Source organism: Poecile atricapillus, chromosome 2, assembly GCF_030490865.1.
Source record: "Poecile atricapillus isolate bPoeAtr1 chromosome 2, bPoeAtr1.hap1, whole genome shotgun sequence".
In the NCBI taxonomy this organism is placed as follows: Eukaryota; Metazoa; Chordata; class Aves; order Passeriformes; family Paridae; genus Poecile; species Poecile atricapillus.
The window spans coordinates 80,848,828-80,875,407 of NC_081250.1; the positions used below are offsets into that span (position 1 = coordinate 80,848,828).

Genomic DNA, 26,580 nt, shown 5'->3' on the forward strand with positions numbered 1-26,580 from the left:
GTGTTATGTTGCTTTTATAAAATTTTTATAAATTTTATAAAAGAGAAAAATTAAATAGTAAGTATGTGTTTTATCAGAGTTCTATTTTCAAAATTGGCTGTGACTCTGGAAGACACAATCTAGTGTTCTAGGTAACACTCCCAAACATGCAAAAGTAAAATAAATATTATATAATAATTTAAGTAAATAAATAATTATTAGTAATATATCCCTTCTTAAATTAAGCAACCAGAAGTTTTCTCAAGAAATAAATAGTTGTCTCTGAAAACATCTGCCACAAATAAGCATGTTCAAAAACTGAAGACCTACTTTAAATAGTAGGTTTCCTTTCCCTGCTGCCTAAATCAAGTTCTCACCTTTTCTGAGAAAAGCTGGATCCATATTGCACTTTGGGAGTTTGTTTTGGGGTTTTTTTTAGGATGCAAGGCCTACATGCTAATCTATTAAAGTTTTACACTTGCACTGCACATGGGTATACTGATGTAGAAAGCTGATGTTAACTTTGTGTACTTTTGAACAGAGAACTGCTAACAAATGTATATTCTTTCAAATTGAAGCTGGTGTAAAAAACCATGCAGCTGGAATGCAGCCTTCTTACTTGCTGACCAAATAAATTGACCAAATAAATCCTTCCAGCTTCCAGGATTTTATTTTCTACAACTAATTGAAAATAGTTTTCTCGAAAAAAGTAATAATGAGAAAGAAATTCTTGCTGCAAACTCTCAGTAGTTTAGAGACATAACAAAGAAACTAAGATAATCCATATTCAAAAAATCTGGCAGGATCAAAAATATTTGAATAAATTTCCTGTCATACTGCCCATATTTTCATAATCCCCCCCTTTCATAATCTCTCTGCTGCAACTACAGGCCACAGCAGAAGCATAGGGGTAGTGAGGGAAAACAATTCTACACTCTTCTCCTCAGACAGACCTTCAAGCAAGCATAAGAACCTTTGACTGTGTTGTTAAGCATGTGCAAGTATTTGAAAGCTGGCAGTCACACTGATAACTTCTAAATGTCCAAGAGAACAGAAGAGACCTTTCCTTGTAACTTCACCAAAAGAGCAGAGAAAAATGCTGAGTTAAGTGCACTTGCATCATGTGCACACTTCCTCGAGGCATAGCCATAAAAATTATTTACATGTAAATCAGAACCAGGTAACTACTGACAAAAGGATACATGACAAACAATTAGAGTCACTGCTAGAAGAACATATCCAACTATAGTTGTAATCAGGCCTTCAAAGTGAGATGCTTGGACCTAGAGCAAAGACGAAAAAAGAGGAAAGCTTATGAGTCTCTTAGAATCTTAATTACATAAAAAGGAGATCTAAATTCCAAATTTCAACTCATCAAGAAGAATGCCAAGTTTCTCTAGTTTTTATATATTTTAATACTCTACTACTATTTTTGTAACTTCATCAAGAATATATAATGTTTAAATTTACAACTACTTTCTTCAAACTCAAAACAACCTCAATATATGAAACAAAGAGTGTCAGCTTACACTGGTTTCATTCATCCCCTAGTTTCCCCTACTTATTATCATCCACTGTGAAAATTAGTAGACAATTAAAAAATGTACACAAGGAACAAGAGGCTGTTAAAAAAAACCCTGAAGACACAGTCTTTAAAAACAGTAAGAAACCTCACTTGAGATGTAAGTAATGGAGGAAGTGGAAAAGATTGGGACAACATTTTTAATCATAGATCCAAAAAGGCTGAAGGACTACTAAGAAGACATACTCCAGCTTACTTTTGCAACCACAAACAGAAGTGGAAAGATTCTTCAAAAATATTGTGATTGAATAAACAGTGGTAGTTTCTTCTTAATTTTGAAATTATAACACAGTACTCACATATTCCTCAAAGCCCAGGCCAACAATGGAGAAGTGACCAATGTGGTATGGACAAAATGCTGTATAATGTAAAGCAGAAAGGAGAAAAAAAGGCCATGAAAGCTGCTAAAATGAAGCCTTATTTGCAGGATGAATACTGTAACATGATATTATTCTACTCCTCGTAAGTTTTATGAAAAAAAAGTACAAAAATCAATTTCTGTGCAAGTATTTGGAAGTGTTAGATTTCCATAATTTTACAAACACTGAAAATCAGATCAGAATTTGCCCTTAAGGACTAAAACAACATAAAACTACACAGAATAAGAGGATAGTCTTTTCCTTCTTACTTCATCTTGCAGTGTGTAAATTAATTCAGTTTCTCATTGTTATGTACTAAGCTGGTATCCCCATGCACTGAAAGACTTCAGTAGCCATTTTAGAGCCTGGTGAGGTGGGACTTGCTTTAGCAAGGCTTCAGTTCTAGTACTTTAACTCTTAAGAATACTTAAAATATTGTGAAAAATGCAAGCCCTGCAGAAATTTGCAAAGGGAAGAGGAGGGGGAGAAAGATGACACCCAGTGAAGGGATGAGGAGTGACTGAAAAGTCTTTTACTTTGAATTAATGTACTGAAAACTGTTAATTCCAGAGAACTCACTCCTGACAAGACTGACGTTTCAGGGGAAATGCATTAGAAAACACAGCACTTCCCCATTTTTAGAAACCTGCATATTTGCAACAAAATCAATTTTTTTAGTTATTTTATCTCACTCTGTTGTATTCCAATCAAGTTACAAAAGACTACAGAATTCAACATTGATTTTTTCATAGGAGGAGAGGGCATCAGTATAAAGTAAAGGGGCTGTAGAAATAGCAAACTTTTATTTTCACATATATTGTCTTCACTACATCATGGTAGTCTACTCTGGGAGCTATTATAGACTAAACATTCCCTTAAATGAGGAATTTGTGGGAAATCCCTCATTTCTGTATGACCAACATACAAAAAAAACCCAACTTCAAAACCCAAGAATCAAACAAACCAAAAAAAAAAAAAAAAAAACCTACAGGAAAAGATTCAGCAGGACTCATATTACCCTAATCAATTATAAGAAAAGTTTTAATTTGTGTCTCTTTCAGGAAAATCAGCAGTTACCAGAAAGAGCAAACATGTAAAAGATAAAGGGAGGAATCAAGCTCTCCCTGCCTAGTAAGACCAAGAGAAAGAAGAATGAGATCAAAAAGACCACACTCACAACTCTTACAGATATTGGGCTAATGACTTAAAATTTGCATTTTTCACATTTTATGAGAATATAGTGGACAGTTTATCATGTTTTCTAATTTATTTAATAGAGATTTTCTAATAGATTCCTTAAAAAGAAAGCACAAAGGAGTAAAAACTCCTCTGTGAGTACTAAGAACGAGCTGTAAAAATATTAATTAAGTTGAAATGAATTAATTTGTCCAAGGAGAATTTATGGACCATTAATTAAGGTTAGAAATGCTTTCCTTCTGTTTTTTCTTTTATAAAGTACCTCCTGTGACATCTGAACTCACAAGTACTGTATTACAAATTACTAGAGATTTGGCAGCTGTAAATTAAGAAGCATTACTTAATGGGAAGGATACTAAAAATAGACTTGAGAGGCATATATTAAATTCCCAGACCTCCTGCTTGTTTAGGAAAGTCATTCTCTTCTCTCCTCTATTTGTGAGTTACCCACTTAGCAAAGCAGCTACTGAAAATATTTCTATATGACAACCTCATTAATCATTCTTATTACTCATTTATTATTGAATTTTAATCTATGGTTTAGAAATTTCAATGTTATTATCTACTTACTAAAAAACCTATGTATTATAGCAGCTAAAAAACCCCTATTAATTTCTGATAACTACAGATTAAAATAGAATAATTATCAGAAAAATAACTCAAGTATTTTCCAAGTCTTATTTTAGAACAGTTACAGTTTCTTTTGAATTAAATATACAGCACAGTCATGTTTATTTTCTTTTCGTTTGCTGTTCAGTATCTAGATGCTCAAATCACTGATTCAGTATTGGGAGCTTTACTTTGTCTGTAAAGACTTATCTACATTGCAACTTCAGTTTTTCAACCTGCCAAAAAAGACCACTCTAAAAACACCAAAGCAACATAAAAAAATATTTTCTAAGCTGATCATTCAGAGCAAGTGAAATTTTGTTGTATTTTTGTCTGGTATCTCTTGAAATGTATACTACGCTTCACCTTGTCACTAAAATGCTACATTCTTGTATACCTCCCTCCCTTCCAATTTGAGCTCCGAGAATGGATTCCTAATGGAAAAATATCTAGTAAAAACTATAAGGCAAAAAAAAAGAAAATTTCTTAGCCATTCCTCAAAATATTGCATTTCCTCACAAATTAAATTCCATGAGAGTCCTCCTTGAATTTAACAATTAGAAATAAATATTATTTTCTATGCTTTTGATGCTGTTTGGGTTTTGCCCTTTTTTTTTTTTTTTATCTGTTCTCTCTATTCTTCACACATCTATTTGTAACTCTGTCACCTACTGTATTAGTGTCTAATACAGTACTTCCCAGTACTTTTCCATGGCCTTTTCCTAACCAGAAAGACAAAACAAATTCCAGAGCTCCAAGCCCCAGAATGTACAAGGCCCCTATCCTATCTTGGTTCTTCCTGGAAACTAAGGCTGAGAACAACTCTTTGAGGTACATTTCACAGACAAAGTACAGCTAATACTGAAGGGGGGGCTCCAGAGAAGAGGCTTGACATGGGGGGAACTGCATCACCACTTGTCCTCCTAATTGGTGCTTTTTATCAATTATGCCAATTTCCTAAAACCTATAAGAATGTACTCGCCCCGGTGGGGGTGGGCTTTTATGGACACCTTTCCATAACTGCCTCTGAAGGTATTCAAATAAAGATCCCCTTTTACATTGCCTCCTTACTAAAATTACTTTGAGTTTCATTTCCAGGTTGGGAAAAAGGCAACGCTTTGGTTAAGGCTCTGTTAGGTTTCCTATTTTAAGTCTATTCACTTAAATTGACAACACCAGAAAATAATAAATATTTGTGATTTATATTGTCAGTTAATTTTTATTTCTACTTTCAGATGTCACATCTTCATTCTTCTAGAACAGCCTTAAAACTGACCTGCACTATCACTTCACAATGAAGGATCATTTTAAAACCTAAGAGAAAATGACACTTACCAAAGACAAGTATGAATAGCGTATTTAAAGACACCACCCAAAAGACATGTTCCTGTAAGGAGCATGGAGGAAAGAGGAATGAAGATGACAAGCAAACAGCACATAAATATCAGTTTTTTAAATAAGTGACTTGACTTTTGTATCTCAATTTTTTTCAATTGTCTGTTATCACCAGAACTTGCACATCTCATATTAGAATGGTGGTATTAGGACAAATAGAACGTATTTAAATGAGAACAGTATTTTAATTAATTATAATAAAGAGCAAAACATAAGATTACAACAGATATGTATTTTCAGTGTGCACTTTTTGAAAGGTCTAGTTTTCATTTACAGCGGAGTAAGTGATTCAAAGTTATCTACATCTTTTAAGAAATTCTACTTTTATGCCACACCCCCCACTATAATTTGTGAAATTCCTAAAAAACCCAGTTTGCTTGAACATAACATTATATGAAACTCTTTTTAAAGCAATATATATATATTATATGAAAATAAGGACTCCAAATACAATTATGTATATTAAAAAATACAGGTACTTAAAATTATCCTTCTGTAGAAATTCTTGAAAAGCAGGACTGCACTTACTAAAAAAACCAGAGATCCATCAAGTCCAAGCATCTGTGAAGATAAGAAAGTTGGTTTTACTTATCAGAAAAACTAATGAACTTGAATCTAAAACAAGCCTCTTTTGTATTAACTTTTATTGTCTAGTAAAGTCAAACACTTTTTTTGTGGCTCACCCAACAGTACCAGGACATAAATTTTTACAGATAAAAAGAGAGACTAAGTTCTCATTCAACACAGTAAACTCAGTTTTTCAAAGGCAGTGATATGCATGTGGAATATCTGAATTCACATGTATCTATATGCATCAAACCAAGCATATAATCAATTAATTTATAAGCTGTTTCTCTTCAAGACTTTGAAGTTTTTGACAAAGATTTTGTATTTACAAAATATTGTAGTGACTGAATGGCTATTTAGGTACATGTTTAATCAACTCAATATTTAAATACAAGAGCAAATCTTTGTTTCATCCTACTTGCAAAATATCAGTTTATGCTGTGCTGAGAAAAGTTAGTATTTTATCCTTAATGTATAAAAGCAATAATTTGATACACTGTATGTTATTAACTTTTGAACAGAATTGTTTTACAGCTAGGGAAGATGGGAAACAAATACTCCATCACCCAGCACAGCTGTTACAGGAAGCATCCACAGAGCAGCCAAAAATAAAGCATCTATTAAAAAAACCAAAAACCAAAAAACTCCTTTCCCCACACTTTGAGTTTATCTTACTATTTCAATCCAGACACTCCTACTTCACAATTACCACTGTAAAGTTCCATCTTCAAGACTCTTTTGTATGAGGACTTTGCACTAAGTTCCAAGATGTAAGAGTTACATGTATTTTACAAATCAAACCCAGATGCAAAAATGTTTGAAAATTCAGAAAACTTGCATAGTATTTTTACAGGATGACATAATGAAAGAGCCTACCCCAATTTTGATACTAAATGTAAACTACGCAGCTATTGCCTATGTCAGCACATAAAATTGGAAGTGGTTCTAAGTGTATGCTGAAACTGACTTCTATATTCATGAAGAGACAACAAAATATCATGCGTTAGGAATATATCAGCACTTTCTAGCAAACAAATTGTGTTCAGAAATACAACACTTTCATCCTGGAGAAAAAAACAGAATGGTTCAGGAGCCTGAACTTTTGTATGTCATTTTTCATTAAATATCTTTCAAAACACACTAAGAAGCTTTCAACAGATACAAAACAAATATCAAGATGTGCCAGTCATGAGGAGAAAAGTATTTCTGCTACCCTGCAACTGAGGCAACACCTATACCACAGCCTAGTAACGATGCTGGTAAATAACATGAAGCTGCTGCACCCTACCTTCAGGCACATTTTGCTGCATATGGTGAGCTTTGAACTCAGACGTTGCCTACTTCTAGACCAGCTACAAAAACCTAATTCTCGGGCCTCTACACTATTCCATGATTACAGTGTACATGCATGTCATGCTCTAGAGTTATAGAAGATCCACAAACTATAGAGAAACCATGTTACATTAAAATGCTCCATTATTTTTAGAGAAACACATTTGCTTTTTGCAAAGAAACCTAAACTTCCATTTCTCTTTTCCTTAGTCTAATGCTTTCCCGAATACAAAAATTAAGCATTAAACTATATCTAATGCAACATATGTGCTCTCCTAATCTGGCCCAGTGTCCTCAAAGCAAGATGCAAGTCAGTTCTACACCTCACTAAGTGGAAGACCTCAGGAAAGACTACAAAAACATGTTTTAAACTGCTACTATACTTTATACCTGTAAGATACTACTAGACTTAAAATCAAAGAAATGCTTTCTTTGATGGTTAAGATGAAACATAATAAAATTTTGTTTATAATGTAACAACTTTTCAAAGTCACTAAAGGCTCTTACAAAAGAATGATTTTCAAATCTGTCCCAAATGCATTTTAACACAGCAATACTACAAATCATTTCAAGTATGAGGCTGAATAATTAAATTCAAGAAAATGATTCTTACTCACTCGCTCCCAAGTAAGCTCTTCTGCTGCTCGATCCCATTCCAAAGCATTCCAGTTCATGTCATCTGAGGAGAAAATAGACGTTTTTTCAGCTGTTAGATCGCCCAAAAGATGTAACCACTCTATGCTATGTTCTAAATGAACAAGAAGACTTGAGTGCGTAATATTCATCAATAGCCAACAGCTTTTCAGCAAGCAGATGCTTCAGCACTCAAAATGCGTGAAATTTGCAACGCCAAGATAAATAAGCTGAAGTGGGAATTAACACAGCTTCCTTCAATTACAACAGTTCTATATTTAATTAATTTATACTTAATAAGAACTAGAACATTAATGTTTTGAGTCACCTGTTACCTTGTGCTCCATTGTTTGCATCTGCTGCATCTTCTACTACAGCATCCTCTTCATCTTCATTATCTTCCTCCTCTTCATCTACTTGTTCCTCTTGAATTTCAGGGTTCTCACCTACAACTACATTCTCAGCAGCTGGGTTAGCAGGTTGATCAAGCACAGCATTTTCAACACCTCCATTTACAGCAGCCTGAGCCTGCAGAAACAGAATTTAGTACCTGGGTAAATTGATCAAGCTCTCTTCATGCTTTTATCCTGTGTGTATATATATATATATATATATATATATATATGAAACTCAACAGTATTAAAGAAAATCAATAAAATACTTTTTAGGTAAGAATTACTCTTGGGACTGCTAAACCTTTAAAAACAGGAAAAGAAACATTCAGATAATTTTACAGAGGAGCTGAGATAGAAAAGGACCTCTAGAGTTCACTTAGCCAGCCCAACTACTCAAAGCAGGGTCAACTATGGCAGGGTTAGTGAAGAAACTTTACAACCTCTCCGAGCAACCTGTCCCAGTAGGTGATCACAGTAGAAGTGCTAAAAAAAAACCCCAAACCCAACACAAACAAAATGCAATTTTTTTTTTTTTTTTATTAATCTAAATGGAATTTTCTTGCATTTTAATTTAAGCCTACTGTCTATGGTCCTGTCACTCAATATCAGCAAGACAGCTCTGGCTCTGCCTTCTTTACAGCCCTCCATCAGGTATTTATACAGACTGATAATGTCCACCCTGAGCATTCGCATTTTCAAACTAAACAATTCCAGCTCTCTTAGCCTCTCATCATGTCAGATGTTCGAGTGCTTTAATAATTTCTGTTGGCTCTTCATTGTACTCACTCCAGTCTGTCCTTGCCTCTTTTGTACTGGAGGACCCTAAAACTGGACACAGCACTCCAGATGTGGTCTCACCAGTGCTTAATAGAGGGGAACTCTGTCATGGAAACTATCATTACATTAGAAAAATAATAATTCAAGGCCAATCTAACTCAGTCATCAAGATGAGAATCTGTCTTTTAAAAACTGACATTTATTAAAAAGGAAATAATATTTGAATTATTTCTTCCCTATGCATGGATTGCTTATATTATCTCTTCTCCCACCCAAAAGGCTCCTGAAAGCACTGAAGGAGTACATATGTGTGTGTTGGGAGTTGGGGGACAGAGAAGCTTCAACTTCAGTGGTGTCAACAAAACTTCCAATTGCTTTGAGAGCAGTGAATTGTTACCTCACGAACAGCATGCTTACAAAAAAGACAAAATAAAAGCAAGCTTCATCTTCATTGACAATGCCTGAGAATTCAGCTTTATGTGCATAAAATTATCTTAAAATATGGTAAAGATACAGAGATAAGAATCTGTGCAATGCTACACAATAAAACAACTTCAAAAACTAAACAATAGCGTCACCAAGTTTATATAGGAACAAATGTTCAACTTCTGCTAACAAATAAAGACACCCTGAAGTAAAATAACATTACTGTTGTGCTCTGATAAAGTACTTATTCCCAAAACCACATTTTTTAAATTAATTGTGAACTAATGAGCAATAAGTTCTACCTCATTTTGTTGACCAACACCATTGAGTGGCTGTTGTTGATTCTGCTCCAACCACTGTGGTGCTCCTCCATGGACTATCTGTTCACGTAACCATACAAGACTGATAAATGCACACAGAGTGCATGTCACCACAAAACAGCCCTGCAAACAGTCAGCCAGTAAGTTCTCCCTGGGAAAAAAAACAAAAAAACAAAAAACAAACAATATTATGCTGGTAAGACTATAGTAGTTCAGAAAAAACAATCTTCCAGAACAGCAGAGGAAACACAACAGCCACTGCATAAATGGTTTGATATAGTAAGAGGTTTATTTAAATGGCCAAATGCAAAATATCCAGTCCACCTAAGCATTTTATCTGCTGAGCTATCTGAACCAGAAGAATGGAACCGTAGGGTTTCTCTTCAACTGCTCCACATTTCAGGTAGCATTTTACCACAGATATTATCTCTGTAACTTAAAAATCTTTATTAATCAGGTCATATATAACTGTATAGCAGCAGCAAAGCAAAGTTCAGCCAGCCAACCTAGAGTTTCATGCAATTCAAGCATCTTAAGCAATTCTTATCCCTAATTTCAGGTACCTCCTTGGAAAACTGTAATATGTTCTTAAAAATATGTAAGAAACATGGCACCATAGTACTCTGCCATCTCCAAAGAAGCTTCTGTCTGGTCCCCCTTGAAGCTGCATACCTGTGCTTGCACAGCACAGTGAATACCATGGGGACATGAAATCCAGAATGAAAAGATAATGCAAGAGGCTACTGTAATTGACTCTGCCAAAGAAACAGATGTCAAAACAGTTTCACACACCACTAAAATCTGACAAATACTTCAGTCCCCTATTTTCTCCCTTGACTGTAATAGACATGAGGTGCCTTAGGTTCAGTTGCTTCAGATTCTTCCCCAAAAAATAAAAATAGAATCTACACTACAGAGATTACAGGAAATATACTGCTATTAAACAGAAACAAGCATCCCTCTCCAATAATGAAAATTAGTTAAATGCAACTTGACCTTATTTCTCAAATCAAATAGCCCAGTTGAGATGGCTTAGCTGAAACACTGAGAAAATTCATTACATATTTGTTTGATGTACAGCTGATTCTAGTTAAACTCAGTTTCAGCTTCTCATGTTCAAGATAATGAGAAACTAAAAGGCAGCTTGAAAATCTGTTGTTTGGTATTTACTGATTCTTTAGGCAAAATTGATTTTAAAAGGACAAAGAAAGACAATGTGCAATAGCAGATGGTGATTGAAGCATTAAAAATACAAGTATCAGCTAGAAGGAAATCTGATAAAAAAAAATAATCCCTCTCATAGAAGAGACTCAGAATGGATGAAATTAAATTCAAAACATAAGAATGCAACAAAGAAAACAGAAAATTACATCATTAGTGACACATTTCTTAATATTCTACTGTGTATCTAATTTAAACCATAGGAAATTATTTTTTTTTCATTCTTAAGTGTAATTCTGCAGCTTAAGTTTTCTTTACATCAAATACAAATTTTCATAAACCATTCATTTTAGAGAGCCTGCTTTGTAAAGTCGGTTTTCCACCTCCAAAGATACTGAACAATGGAACTCCAAAGTGAAATGATTTCTATTGTAATGGTGTTGTCCATACATCCGGTTGTGCAAAGGTTAAAGGGCAGTTACTAATTAAGATGGTAGAAGATAAGTGTAACTGGATGAAAAAGACACTAAGTTCCAAAGTTTCTTTTTTCAGAGTAATCTGACTAAAACTGGTTTTTGCACCAATCTGCTGAAGTACTTACGTGGACAGAATATCTAATGGCAGTGTCAGTAGTGAGCTCACAGAGCCAGTAAACAAGCACTTGTAGATACGACCTGCGTGAATAAACAGAAGCTTGATATAAATTCAATTTTGGCTATAGCTTCACTTGGAAAGGACCCCAGGTACCCTCTTTTCACCTGGTGTCCAATGAAATTTATGACATGGAAGAAAATCTCAACTTTCAGTGCATGAACAGAACTCAAGATGATATACAACCATGTGGAAGAAAAGCTGACATTTACTCAAGACCATATACAACCAAGTGGAAAAAAAGCTGTATTTTAGCTGCACATCTTTAAAAGTACACATTCAGAGTGTAAGAACTGCCATACTAGATTAGACCAAAGATTCATCTAGACCTGTGTCCAGCACTGGTCACAGTAATGGATGCCTAAGGAAGAATATGGAAGCAGGTTAAAGATACTTGCAGTGATACTTCTTTAGTACATTCTCACACGCTTCACTTCCGATACCAAAATATCTCACAGCTAATTAATCCTTGATAGAATTTTTCCCCCTTTAATTTGCTCAATCATATTTTGAATGTGTATAAACTTCTGGTGTTAGGATATAATGTGGAAAGGATCATCACCATTTTATCATCTCTTTCAAGTAGCTCTTTTATGGATTAATAGTTGATGCTAGTAAATGTTAGCTTTTTACCATGATTTGTATTCAAAAAGCAGGCCATCAATGTATATGGTCTACTTCACAAAATTAGGTGATGCCAATATTGTGCTATTCTCAAACTAAGCCTGTGCCAGCTACAAATGGAAACACACAACATACTGAGAAACTGTCTGGGGAGATGCATTTTTCTCGCTCTTTTGTTCAAGAAGCGTAGTAGGGTTTGTAAAGATGCACTTCCAATTATTTCCTTGACTGAACACTATACCCCTTCTGCCTTTCTCCATTTTCTCTGTATTCTTAGCTTGTTGAAACATCCATAGCTCATTTGCTATCCCTATTTGGAAATTAAATTTCAAACTGGATACTAGAGTAATTTAAATGCGTGCTCTCTTTTCCACTGAATTCCTTTGCTACTTACATGATTTTGAGATTTAAGAGTTTTACAAATCAACTTGTCCATGAATGTAAAGGAATTTTACTTTTCACATTAAAAAAACCTTGCACTTCCATTTATACATGGTTAATAAAAATAAAACAACAAAATAGAACAACTATCCTAATATTAATAAATGGCATAAAATAAAACATTCCATGCAGATTTTAAAGAATATCATTGAGGCATTTTATTGAAATAAGACAATTAAAAGCTCTTTCATACATTTTCTCCTATGTCTTAACACCTCTCTGAATTGCACTACTGGTTTAACAGTCAAACAGGTAGAATTTCTGGGTCAAAACAAATGAAAAAGCATATTTGAAATTTTTTTTTAATAAACAATAACGGTCTCACGAAACTTTGTTGCAGGAAGCGGCATATTTCCCTGTGTATTTGAGTATTATATACAGAAATTAATACTTACATGCAGTAAGAGGTACTACTCCCAACCATGCAAAGGCCACAAGTGTATAATGAAACCAGTATCGTATTGCTGTGCCAATACTTGTAACCAGTCCAGCAAAGATGTCTTGGATTGGAAGCCGTGAAGGCATATCTGGGGAATAAACTGTGTAGAAAAGAGTGCTTTAAAGAAGCATTTATGTAAAAGTCCTGCCAACTACAAACTGTTTGTATCTGACAAAAGTTACTAGAAGAATAAGCATATTTTATATTCTCAAGAGATGACTCCAAACAAAGAAGAAAAAAAATCACATAACACATTTGTTTCATTATGTACTGAGTGGAATGGGAAAGTTAATAAGCTCCATGCCAGTTTTTGACCTAAGAGAAGTTTCTAAAATAGCTTTATTTGTAAACTGTAAATTCCAATTACCTAGAAATAAGCTCAAGAAAAAGCAGATTCTAAAATCAGTATCACTCTCATTCAACACTACCTCAAAGATTCCTCTGTTATTTATAAACCTAGTTCATGGAAACGGTACAAGGAACAAGAGCAATTGGCAATTTCGCACACTATCCATTTGTTTGTGATAGGTAATTTAGATTCTACTTGCTATCCAAGAGCACAAACCCCAAAAAGAACCCAGCAAAATAAAAACAGCACAGGGAGGAAAACTGAAGAGAACTGATTAAATATCCACAGACACTGAAATTTACACACAATGACTGACTTTCAACAGATATCTGTTTCATATCATGTAGAATTTCTTCTAAGTGTGCTCCTATTACAGAGCACAATTCAAACCTCTCATACTGCACAGATATTTTCATAATACTAAATCTTCTTGACTTTTGAAATTCAACACCTGTATGTTGCATAAGCCCATCCCTATCCAAAAGCCAAGAAAAAAAGTGATGAAGTCTACTTTTGCAAACAATTAGAAAATGTCTAGCAATTTCATTACATGTACTTAGCTTCTACACACTGAAATGGATACCTAGAAGTAGTAATGCACAGTATCAATTTCAGATTTGAATAAAGAAGATAAACTATATTTGGGAGTTGCAAAAAGACATTGCTGCCTGGATGTTTGCTATACTGGAAATATCTGTGCTTAAAGACTTCAACATTATGGACTATCTTTTAAAACCTTACATACTTCTAACTCCATAAGGAAACTCAATTTTTGAAAGAACAAGTAGAAAGAAGTTTTAATTTCCTTTCGAGGAATCCTTTAAGAGTCTAACAAATACTGCTTTATGCTATCTACTTGCAGCCCCTTCACCTGCATTCCAAATCATTCTTTTACCCTTTTACTAGTCATAGAGAAGAAGCCTCTGCAGGAGAAAGAAATTTTCTCTCCACTGTTTCCCCCTGCTTATGTATTGCAAAGATAACTCAAGAACACAGACAAATAGTATCAACATCCCTAAATGGTCAAAAAATGGAGAGAGACTGGTGCATTTCAGCAATATGTGGATTATAACTGACACAAAGTAACAACAAAATAGTACTCCTGAGACAAGTAGTAAGTGGTTTGAAATTTCAAAACTTGTGATTTACTAGGTATCCCACAAGGAACTGGAATTAATGAAAGGACTAAAAGTATAACACTAGGGAACTGTAGCTGTGAGAACATAGGGCAGTAAATTGAAAGCAGGACACAAACTTATTTTGACACGATCTTACAATTTTCTTGGTACAGAAACAGATTTAGTACACAATTTGGAACCATAGAAAATGCCAGCTGAAGTCTAACTAATGATCTCAGCTCACACCGAACAAACATTCTGGAAAATTTCTGCCACAGGAGACAAAAAAACCTCTGTCAAGGGTGCAAAAGAGTATCTATTTAGAGTATATATGTTAAATATTTATGGTACCATTCAGACAATTCAGCAGATACTTTGAGAACTTTCTTGTTTTCAAAAAAATATATTTTGATCAACACTGCAACAAGGACTACACAGAAAAAATTACCTTTGTATTAATGATTTATTTGTTAGAGACAAGTTGCTAAATTGAAAAAATTTGAATTTTTTTTTTTAAAAATTAAAAATGCATCTTCCAGGAATTACTGAATACACACAAGGAACTGCAAGAAAGAATATCCATTCTACCTCAAAGCAGAAAGTGCTTATAAAAGTTAGCATTTTTGCATGCTCACTTTGTTAGAGGCTTTAGTGTTAGAATAGAGCTTTTTCAAATAAAAGCACAATGTAGGTAGTACTCAGAAGACAAGCTGTAGCCCACAAATTTTAACAAATTAGTGATTCTTGATGATTTCACAAGCTGAGGGTGGGAAGAAAGCTGTTTTTCCTGTGTACTGTCCTGTGCACACCTCAAAATACGTACAGCTTTTTCCACTGGAAGCTTTATACTATGATGATAAGGTAAAATCCTTCTATGTCCCGCAACATTCAGGTACATGAAATGCAGGAATTCCTAGCATGACAGGAACCCCTGGTGTGCAAGGACCCTGTGCCACTGAAGCTTGCTGACATTGATTCTCATAGCTTATCTCCCCACCTGTGTCTGTCATCCAGTGCCATTTTCTGTCCACACTGCACCTCCCATTATCCACTCTCCACTACTTAGAGGCCTGAGATCTTGACCCCTGCCACCACAGCATCCATCCTCCTCATTTGCTTCCACACATGCATCCTCCTCACCGCACCTCCATCCCTTACTTTGCATCCCAATAATCTTTCCTAACACAGTTTGAGAAACCAAATTCCTGCATTGTTTACCACAGTTCCTCCAAATAAATATCTTTCTACTAGAGACCAATTGAAACAATAGCTTGTCTTTTTTTCTATTACAGCAAAAAACTCAGACTTTGGCTGAGTTTTTCATAGGTTTATCTCGACTTCTTTGAGCTGTACAGGTTATGGAAAAGCCACTAGAAAGTTTTTTGGATACTTAGGTCACACCTATGCAGTGTAACTGCTAATTTAGTTGTGAATTCTAAAATTGAGTGGGTTTTTTTTGTTTGGTTGTTTTCAGGAGGTGGGGTTTTGTTCTACCTTCCCCTCCCTTCCTGTAATCTTAACTTTTCCAGGAACACAGTCATTAATTTTACTTCTCCAAAACAGATGGTATAACAAAAATATGCTCTTACACAAATAAGGTAGGAAAACCACAAGGCTACCTTTAGAAGCTGCCATTTAGCCTATAACACAGAATCATCATACTTGCAACCCTCTTATCCAGGGATTTTTTATTTACTACTAGATTTGCAAGCCATTTATATGCCACCTCAGCCATCCTTATGCACTGATCATGAAATAAGACTGTGTAACTCATAAGTAAAAACCATATATTTGATAGCGCCTGGGTGAAAGATGGGTTTGGTAAAACAGGGCTTGTGAGTTATTCTTTAGGTTAGACTAGATGATCTTCAAAAGATGCTTCCAACCCAAACCATTCTATGTTTCTGTGTTTTATACCCTTCAAACACATGCAGACTTTGCTTCAGACCACTAAGGTAAAAGGAGAAAAACTCCACTCCTTCTCAGGCAAGTATGGCTCTAACAAATACAGGAAATAACATTCATATAAATCTCAGCTGTGTGTACACTCTACACATTGAAGCTGGCAGAAGACACACTGAATTCTGTGCCAGCATGTAGTATTTTATTCCAGAAGTTTATTTTTTCAAATGAGACGTTCTAGAAATGCTTGTTACCTCTGTCTCTCTTTTCTTTGCTTCCTTTGGGCTCAGTTCTCTGTGGATATATCTTTTCTTTAGTCTCTCAGCCTTCTCTGGGCTGAATTTGCTGTAGATACAGCTTTCTATAGTCTCCCAGCCTCCTCTGGGCTGAATTTTCTGTGAATACAGTTCTTCTCTAATTCCCCAGCCTCCTCTGGGCTGAATTCTCCCGGGATCCTCCCTCGTGGTGAGTTCTACTTATCTCAGTTCTCATTATTTGAAGTAAACTCTCGAGCTCGTTAGAATCTTGTTTCTCGTGTTTATTGCAGGATCCTTACAAAAGTTAACAGGTTTTTCTAGGCTGGTTTCAAGGTTAATCTTTGCAATTTGGTACATTTCTTTCTTCTGATGGTACAAACAAGGCCTTGTGGCACACTTCATGTCTGATACACAAAATGGCCCCGAACTACCCAGTTCTTTTATCTTTATACCTATTTTTATCCAATTAACAATAGACACGTATATTATTTTTCTTAATGACCCAATGACCCATCACCTCTGTGATGCACTGCGGCATTTTCTATCCAATTACTATGGACTGTTGTGTTAAAAGTTTAAACAGGTAAAGAAATCAGTTTAATACATCTTTCAATAATGTAATACCTAAATTATATGATAAAGAACACTTTACTCATATAGCTTCCTTTAGTTTTACAGTCTGTTTTAACTAAGCTTGTGAGATTGTATGAACCACATACCAGAAATGAAGCTGCACAGGAAGCGCAAAAATGAACCCGTCCCAATCCTCAGACAAAGATCAGCCTAGTCTGCTTCTATATTTGTGTTTTTGACAGTATTTATGTTAACATTACCTCCTACAGAACAGAGAATTTTTGACAACTGCATTTTCTTGGGAAATACAGCCTCACTTTCTTTAATGTGTCAGTGCTTATGAATGTTTAGTATAGCATCAATAGAAGCACACCCTTGCACATGACAAAAGAAAGCGCATGTGTGGGGAGAAAAAGAATACAGAGTAGGTACTCTTTAAAAACTCAGGTAGAAAACTCACAAGTTAAAAATTAACGAGTACCTTGACAATGAAAAAATATCAAAAGCTACCTTTTTTAATAGTTGTATTAATTCTTAACTTGTAGAAATGCAGAAAAGGAATTAATTTTAAAATACAAAATTTTTGAAATCGAGTAATTTACCTGCATGACTAAACACATTCAGAGAATGATGCTACTATTAAAAAAATAATTTGTTCCTTTGTACTCCTGCCAAAATACTAGTTGAATCTTCTCCTTTTTCCTTCCTTCAAAACAATAACTAAACTAGCACTTCAGGTGCTAAAAAAATCCCCAAATGTTACAGTACTTAGAGAGTAAATGCACTAGAAATAGTTTATGAATATTCCATACACAAGAAGTTACACTAGCAAGTTAGCATTTTTGACAGAATGACAGCAACAGCCTGAGCAAGCAAACCAAGCTAAACAAGAGAGGAGTTGCTGGTATTACTGCACTAATACTCTCTTACACAATTAGCGCTTGTCTGCTGGAGCACAGGTATTAATTACATGTATGTGTTTATTTGACTACATTCCATGGTGAATCAACTCATCTGAAAGTGTGTTACACCTGGCATGGTTACAGGCCAGATCCAACTTTGGATTGCTTGGGATGTCTGATATATATATATGTAAGACCCTTTTATTTTCTGCCTTATCATTCTCTCTCCAGCAACGGAGACTCTTTCCCTGCTCCCACAAGCAGATCCAGTTTCCAGACTGGACAGCCACATTATCTTCCAAAGAAAGAGTGATAAGAGAAAATTAGAAAACCAGCTGCGCAAGTATTGGGTGTGAAGGAAACAATGAAACAAGACCCAATGGGTAGGAAGGGCAGGAGGAACCTGTGCAGGGTACCCGACATACTAACCACTCACTGTGTGAAGCCAGGTAGGAAAAAGCACACTGCAACGTGGGAAGCCAAGAAGAAAATCTTATCAGCTGAACCTGCTCAGTCAGGGGAGTGACAAGTGTGTGGCAGAGGATAAAGCAGACCTTTATTAGAGGCAGAATGTGGAGGATACACTCTACAGCATGAGGAAGAAAGTGGTTCCTTATTACAAATTTCAAAGCTTCTATGAAAAATGAGCCATATTAACTCAACTAAGTTTTCTCTCCTGTCCATAACCTGCAAGCACATTACAAGCTGTACTGGCAACAGCACTGTCAGTAAAGAATTAACATCTGCAGGAACACCTCTGTTAATAAGGACAGTAATTAAGCTTCCTCTAATCAATAGTAACATGCATATGAAGTGTATTTAGCTTAGAGAATGACTCATCTTTTTCTAGATCCCAAGGAAAATGCTACAAACTTTTTTGATTCCTTTTTTTCTTTTCACACAAACCTAAAAAGTCTTCTTCCTTAACAACTAATAAATCACTGAAATGCCAAGATTATGAAAAGATTATGAAAGAACCAAATTATTCATTATTTAAGCAATTAAGTGTGCAACAACATGCATAAAAAATGCAAGAATATAGAAGTTACGCCACAAGTTTGGACCTACAACACTGAAGGAAAAAGTAATCACTTCATAGATACTATGTGAGAGAAATTCTGAAAAAAAAAAGGAGCAAGTAAAACATACTTACTTGGTGTGAAAGCAAATCTGTGCTTACATAATTCACAGTATTCTTTTCTGCTGTGTTTAAGCCACTGAACTAAGCTGAAATAAAAAGTGATCATGTTAACACATGCTATACATCTCTCAGCCCTATCCCTCCATTAAGGAAAACATACCAATTCCCTGCTTTCAAACTTAAATTAGGATATTTCTACTATCAAGCAGGACTTATATTAGCATGTTTATTAAGTCCACTTAGGCCATCAAGTAAGCTTCAAACAGTAGAAAAAGTTGTGATATGTGTCACAGTGTTGATAAAGAACATTCTTTGAGTATGTTATTGAGCAAAGCAGATATCCTGGCATGGACATCCACCAGGGGCACCAGTTCTTATAAATACTTCAAGATATGACATATAGATGCACACAGCTAAGATTTAGAACAGCTGTATTTGTGAAAGAAGAACTATTAAAATACTATCAGAAATGACCATATAGACCAGAAATACAGTTTTTACTTTAGCACTTCGTGATCAAACATATCTCAAAATGACTAAAACGCACTAGGGTTGCTTTTTTTTTTTTTCCTGTGAGGCTTGATGTTCTTTCTATTCACATCTATAAGTGGGCAAAAAAAGCCCCAAACACATTGATTTTTCTACTCAGTTTTCATAAAGCTGACATACAATCAGAACTACAGTTCCAAACACAAATAATTGTCAGTGCCTTCTTTCCATACATAAGTACTAAATTTTTCTTGAATTGTAATGAATTATCATGTAAAAAACATCAAAATTCCTAATATATTTCTACTGAAAATTGGATCTTTTTCACTAGTTAACCTGAAGACTTGAACATATTTATATATTTTCATTAGGTAAAAAATATTAAGAAACACACAGACACAGCACTCACCATTCCTGATGAATAAATTTAATACTTCCAGTACACACACATGGATGATAGAGGGGTTTCTCAGGAGTTCCTTCCGACCGACACACTCTGCATATATCTGCTAACAAGGACAAAAATCTTATTACACTACTACTTAAAGAACTCAGATTTTCAAGACAAATTACTCAATTACATTCTAGAAACTTTACCATGTAACAAAATGAAGCCAGAATAAATTGAAGGAAGAAGAAAGACAGATTTCATCTGATAGAAGACGGAGACTGGGAGACCATCAGAAAGAGCAAGAAGAACATTATCTGTCTGATCACATTACATAAACTCAAAACACATCTCATAAAATTTTAGGATTTCTAGGAAACAGACACAGTAAAACTACAGGAGGATATGTCTTCTACCTAAAGAGTTATCACTAGAACAACATACAAACTGTTAAAGATAATTTTCTTGAAAGTGGATACTTTGAAATAGAAAAATTCCATCTGAGTTTGGAAAAAGTTAAAGAGTCTGAACATGAGATTTAATAATGTCCTTAAGTAATTTGCTACTCTTGAACCTAACACAGATGTGCTCTTGATGAAAGGGAAAAATCCAAAATAACAAACAGACATAGAAATTTTGCAATTTGCTACCCTGTCTGGACATAGCCTACTGTATAACAAGAAAAGACACTTTTTCTATTTCTTATTTCATAAGTTCAGTAATATTCCCATAGGTTCCGCACCTTCTTTATTCCCTATCTTTGACATTTTCTTACAACTAAAGGTTTCAAGAGGTTTTGTGAATAAAGAAGGGAGCATAAACTTTTCCCTCTAAAGAAGACATGTCTATTTTAAATACCCTTCAGTTAGCCAGAGCTCTAAACACACAATTAAATAGAAATCAAAATCAAGTTTTATCTGTTTATTGACAGATGCATGGTATCTTCCCTTGACTCTTCCTTTTACTTCTATTAAGGAAGTGAACATAAAATATCCATTTTTATAGAATATGTAAGTTTGAGATTTTATCTTTTGTTAATTATTTCTCTATCAACTTCTATCCAGCAAACAAACCAGAGTGGAACACATGCCTATCAGAGATCTTTGTCAAAAAAATACCAACTGATGTGAGACTACTGCAAATATGCAATTTCAAGTCTGAATCATCTATCTTTGTTCTTGGCCAAAACCTTCAAAAGTTAATGCTTTTTGACAAAAACTTCCAAAAGGCACCAAAGATTGATGGTTTTTTTTTCTATAAAGAAATTTATAGAAAAAACTTTAAAGAAAGGTTGCATATGAACATATCCGTAGTTTAACAGAGTATTACGACAGTTTTACACATCAAGCATAAGAATTCAGATTATTCAATTCAAACAATTTCCTATCTATGTAAGTGTTGTTTGAGTGAATTTATTCAGGCAGCATGAAAACCTAGACTTAACAGAAACAGGTATTCAATATCTCATCAGTGATGCTACAAAGACATAAAGAGCACTTCCATCACTGACATGTCGAGCAGTGATGATTTGCAGTATTGCTGCAAACATCAGGAGTCCCTGGTTCCTCTGCTGACAAGAATGACCAGAACTGTTACTTCTCTTAACAAATGATTCTTTTGTCCCAGAGATCACTTCCAGATGGCTGCACAGGACAGGTCTCTCCAGCTGGCAGGCAGGCCCTACCCACTCGCTGTGGCATGCCCACCTCCTCCCGCATACTTTCCAACAGAGCTGTTTCACTACAGCAAGTTGACAACTTTGTAGGCTGGATCAGCCTCACAAGGGCTCAGACAAGCATGAGACAGCACATGAAACTACTGCTTTAAGGATACTCTGGCACCAATGAAAACAAGCTAAAAGCACACTGTTCCCTGAAAGATGTCCATTGCTCTTTGAATCTGCACATTTAATGGTGTGTTGACTCCCACAGCAAACTGCTCACTTACTGTCAAAACTTTTGGGAAAAAGAAATTTGCATTACTGTGGGCAAAAGAATTCTTTACCTGAGAAAGAAGTGCCTGAGAGTTTATTAAAATAAACCTAAATTTTATTTTTTCAAAGCCATGATAAATTCTAGATATTTCAACTTGTTTTATAAATCCAAATAAACATATTATGAGTGTAATTGTTTGGACTGCTAACCAACTGATAACTTCAAATCAATAAACTCTGCTGAGAGTCAATATGTCAAGCTATGCACTTTATGACCTACAGCCATGGTCAAGGGTAATTCCACCATGCAAGAGTCACTGTTTTTCTATGTACACATACACTTTGCATTCTGTTCTTCATGCACGCGTTTTGGAAAAAATGACCTTGAATAATAAGTTCTTTCTTGTTCCCCCAGAGAATGATTCACTGCCTATTATCTCTCCAACTGAATTCAACACTGGAATATAAAAAAATGAAGATTACATTATTTAGCAACAAACTGATTTATCTAGAAAGAACCAGAATTACCTCTCTTCAGCAAAACCAGGTATCTGGTCCATTCGAGTGCTGCAGAGAAGCAACTTTCACATTCATTCTGAGGTGAAGCAGCTTCCACTTAGGTCTGACCATGATACCAAACTGCCTCTCTTATTGAGGCTCTCACCATGCAGTTCAGTTTTCTAGCTCCACAATACAGTTCTGTCACGCACAAAGCCCATCAGAACCACAATAGCCATAATACTGTTATCGGACAATCACCATTTCAGAAAGTCCATATGACACTCAGTAGCAGAAGTTCAAGCACACAATAATATCCTATTTCCTCTTCCTCGAGGCACTAACACAGTCTTTGCTCCTGTTCCTACTGGTGTTCAGAGCTTTCTAACCTTGGGAAGTCTCTTCAGTATTCTGGCAAGCCCCTTGAAGTTATAATAGTACATCTGAGGTTTGAAACTGTAGAAGAAGTTGTAACATTCTAGTGGTATTTATGGAAAGTGAGTATATAGACTGGTTACGTTCATGCTACCACTGGGAACTTTTGAGGACAACATTGGTAAGGCCACACTATAATATCTAAGGCTGCATATATATGTGCCATTGTGTGTTTTTATATATAAAACCAGAAAAGTCCAAATTTCAAGTGTGAACTTTAACACAAAGGTTTAGTTAAAGAAGACAATGCCTTAAAGATGTACCTAAAACCTTCCTCTTCTTTATCTTAATGATCTTTCTGTTCACCTACTTAAGTCAGGTATGATCAAAGTTTACCACTGGTAACAGCCTGTAACAAACTATCAACTATGCTGTTTGAATTAAATCCACTGAGATAGATTTACCAGCTGGAGTGGTGTAAAATCAGGAGGTCATTTCAGAGTATCCACTTCATAGTTTGCAAAAAACCCCGTTTTTTCTGGGCAACCAGAGAACAAGTGATCAAAGTTTCAGTTTGTTGTTGATTTCATCGGTGTAAGTGACTTGGTATACAGAGCTGCACCAAGCAATTTTAAATGTTAGATTTAAGAAACAGTAATATTTTGATCAACCATCAATGATCATGGGTATTAAAGATGTCTACAGCACAACCCAAAGGACACTACTATAACAGTGCTGTCTTATTTCATACAGTGGATCATGTTATTCCAGCACTTTTTTTTTTTTTCAATCCAATCAAGTGACACCTGATAAAAAGCTACATTCAAAATTATGCCAAAGAAACAAAAGCCAAGACACAAAATACTTTCCTTGGAACTGCCTTGCTACTGCAATATGTATTTCCACTCAATGTTTGAAATGACAAAACTCAAATACTGCAAGAAACATAGCACAACAAACATCCTTTACTTACTTTGGTTTATGCTACAATATGAAGTGCTGTTCTATCAAAATTCTCCAGTACCTGCTTGAACTACATAGTCCTTCTCCCCCTCTGGGGACATCCAAAACCCACCTGGACACATTCCTATGTCACCCGCTCTAGGTGACCCTGCCTGGGCAGGGGAGTTGGAGTAGATGAACTCCAGAGGTCCCTTCCAACCTTAACAATTCTGTGATTTTGTGATTATCTAAACATAACAAAAGTGCTGACAAAACATATCCATGTTTGATCTCAAATAAAGCAATATCCTTAAAAATTAATACTACACATAAAACCCCTCTCATGACTATGATATCTTTGACATTTTTTTAAGTTAGATAAGTGACTATGTATTAGTCTGTTGCAAAAGAGACAGAGAAACATGTCAACTCCTGCATATTTGAATTTTTCAAACAGACTGCCCAGCACACGTAACAAAGTCAGCTTTGCGAAAGGAGCTGCTATTACTATTCAGCCAAACGCGGAAATTTATGACTCCGTGGGCTACACGGCCTGCCGGGTCCGACAGGGTCGACCGGCCATGAGTGAGCTCGGGGAAGTGCCCTCCCCGCCGCCTCTCCCGCTGCCCTAGAGTGCGCAACCCACCTGTTGCTTTCCGCCCCGGAATCTCATTTCACCCCCGGGCTCCCAGTTCCCCAGGCAAAGCCGCGGCCAGCCGGAAAGTTCCGGTGGGCCCCAGTGCTCAGGTACGGCCAAGCCCCGCTCCAGGTGTTGTCGGCACCGCCCCCCCCCCTTCCCCCCACCCCCCCCCCGTGGTTATGTAAGGGGAACCCGCGCGCGCCGCCTCACACACTGTTCCCCCCTCGGCCCGGCCCGGCCCGGCCCGGCCCGGCCCCGCCCCGCCCCCGCGGCACGGCGGGCACGGCACAGTGCGGGGAGGTGCGGGGCCCGGGTACCTGCAACCCCGGTACGAGAAGCCCCTCTGGGTGTGAATAGCCCCCGGCCCGCCCAGCGGGTCCAGTGACACCCCCCGCGCCCCCCCCACCCTCCGAGGCTGCCCCGGCAGAGCCCTCGCACGGTGACTGGCGGCGGCGACGGTGACGGGGTGAGCACTGTACCTTCCTCGGCGGTCTCCATCTTGCCGGGCTGACGCAGCGCCGGCCGGGCGGGTGGTGTGACCGCAGGGGGCGGGGCCGCGCGCCAAGCGGACGGACCGGCCGCGCCGCCGAGCCCGCGGCCATAGAGCGCCGCGCGGGCACGGAGCGCCGCTCGCCCCCCGCGAGCGCCGCCTGCCGGGCACGTGGGCAGGGAGGCCCCGGAGGGGCCCGGGACGGGGCAGGGCGGGCACTGCTGCGGGACTGCCCCACTCTCAGCTAACACAGAATCAATTGGCTTGGAAAAGAGCTCCGAGATCATCGGGTCCGACCTGTGAACGAACACCTCCATGACAACTAGACCATGGCACTGAGTGCCACATACAGCTTTTCCTTAAACACCTCCACGAACGGTGACTCCACCACCTATCTGGGCAGCCCATTCCAATGCCCAATCACTCTTCCTGTGAAGAAATTCCTCATAATGACCAATCTGAACCTTCCCTGCTGCATCTTGCGACTATGTCTTCTCTCCTTCACTGGTTGTCTGGGAATAAGATGTCGACCACGACCTAGCTACAACCTCCTTCCATGTGGTTGCACAGAATGATAATGCTCCCCCCTGAGCCACCTTTTCTCCAGGCTAAATAACCCCGGCTGCCCCACCCACTCCTCAGGGGACTGGTGTTACAGATCTTCCACTGGTTTCGCTGTTTCTCTCCGGGCATTTTCCTGCTCCTCAATGTCCTCCCTGAATTGAAGGGCCCTGTATCCTGACGGTCGTAGGTGGGTAGACAAAGATCCACGACTCGTGCTCCAGGTGTTCATGAGACAAAACAGCCTTGTTTATTATTCAGAACTCAAATACTCAATTCAAATTTCCTGGGCTAGACAGCCATTGGCTGATACTTCTCTCCCTGCCCAGCGTCCTGGCCAGTGGTGTGCAGTGGTTCAGACATGAATTAGGCTACCTAAATTAGATTTGTGTTATGGCTAGATTAGATTTGTGTTATGGCTAGATTTACTTTGTCCAGTCCAGACCAGCTGCACTGTGACACTACTGCAAGAGGGCCCAGAGCTGGACACAGCACTCGAGGTGTGGCCCCATCAATGTCGAGTACAGAGGGACAATCACTGCCCTGATCCTTCTGGCCACATTATTCCTGATCCAAGCCCGGTGGCCTTCTTGGCTACCTGGACAGATGCACGGCTCATGTTCAGCCAGCTGTTGACCAACATCCCCATGTCCTTTTCCTCTGGGCCGCTTTCCAGACACTCTTCCCCCAGCTTTTAGTGCTGCCTGGGGTTATTTTGACCGAAGTTCAGGACCCGGCACTTGCCCCTGCAGCTCTGCCAGGGCCCGGCCCTGCCGCTCGGGTGGGAGCGGGCGGGCTCGTCCGTGTCGAGAGCAGCGGTCGGGCCGGGGAAGACCACGGGAGTCGGACAAAATGTAGCCAAAATCTGTTCTAAGTTCTACTCCAAACCGGAGAGAAACGCTGCATTCCTACGTGAAATCGGACAGATTTTGAGAGGGTCAGTGTTCCAGGGATCAGGGATGTGTGGAAACAGCCGTCCTTCCTTAGTGTCAAGCGGTTACCTGTGCAGTTCGTCAAATCTCACCGTGCCTTCCCGAGCTGGGGCATTCCAACAGAGCTAATAAACCGCTTGGTAAAGGACAAAATTCTCTCTTAGCTTAATAATTTGTGTTTCCATGTCTGTCTGTCCTACATA

General features: G+C 37.4%; 1 protein-coding gene across 4 annotated transcripts in view; it reads right to left on the reverse strand.

Annotated features, from left to right (window-relative positions):
* The window catches only part of MARCHF6 (membrane associated ring-CH-type finger 6), a 47,613-nt gene extending 22,614 nt beyond the window's left edge, over nucleotides 1-24,999 (reverse strand). Inside the window, exons 1-12 of one of the 4 annotated variants that reach the window (XM_058831653.1) lie at nucleotides 24,874-24,999; nucleotides 20,028-20,124; nucleotides 19,142-19,215; nucleotides 12,844-12,987; nucleotides 11,334-11,406; nucleotides 9,554-9,722; nucleotides 7,989-8,181; nucleotides 7,638-7,699; nucleotides 5,650-5,682; nucleotides 5,062-5,113; nucleotides 1,861-1,919; nucleotides 1,182-1,262 (exon numbers count right to left, since the gene is read on the reverse strand). In XM_058831653.1, coding sequence (XP_058687636.1) covers nucleotides 1,182-1,262; nucleotides 1,861-1,919; nucleotides 5,062-5,113; nucleotides 5,650-5,682; nucleotides 7,638-7,699; nucleotides 7,989-8,181; nucleotides 9,554-9,722; nucleotides 11,334-11,406; nucleotides 12,844-12,987; nucleotides 19,142-19,215; nucleotides 20,028-20,124; nucleotides 24,874-24,892 — 1,056 coding nt within the window. In that variant the 5' untranslated portion in view covers nucleotides 24,893-24,999. Of the gene's footprint in view, nucleotides 1-1,181; nucleotides 1,263-1,860; nucleotides 1,920-5,061; nucleotides 5,114-5,649; nucleotides 5,683-7,637; nucleotides 7,700-7,988; nucleotides 8,182-9,553; nucleotides 9,723-11,333; nucleotides 11,407-12,843; nucleotides 12,988-19,141; nucleotides 19,216-20,027; nucleotides 20,128-24,400; nucleotides 24,511-24,873 lie in introns of those variants that run through there. The other 3 variants (XM_058831652.1, XM_058831654.1, XM_058831655.1) reach the window with 3 other exon arrangements.
* Nucleotides 25,000-26,580: the final 1,581 nt, after the last annotated feature.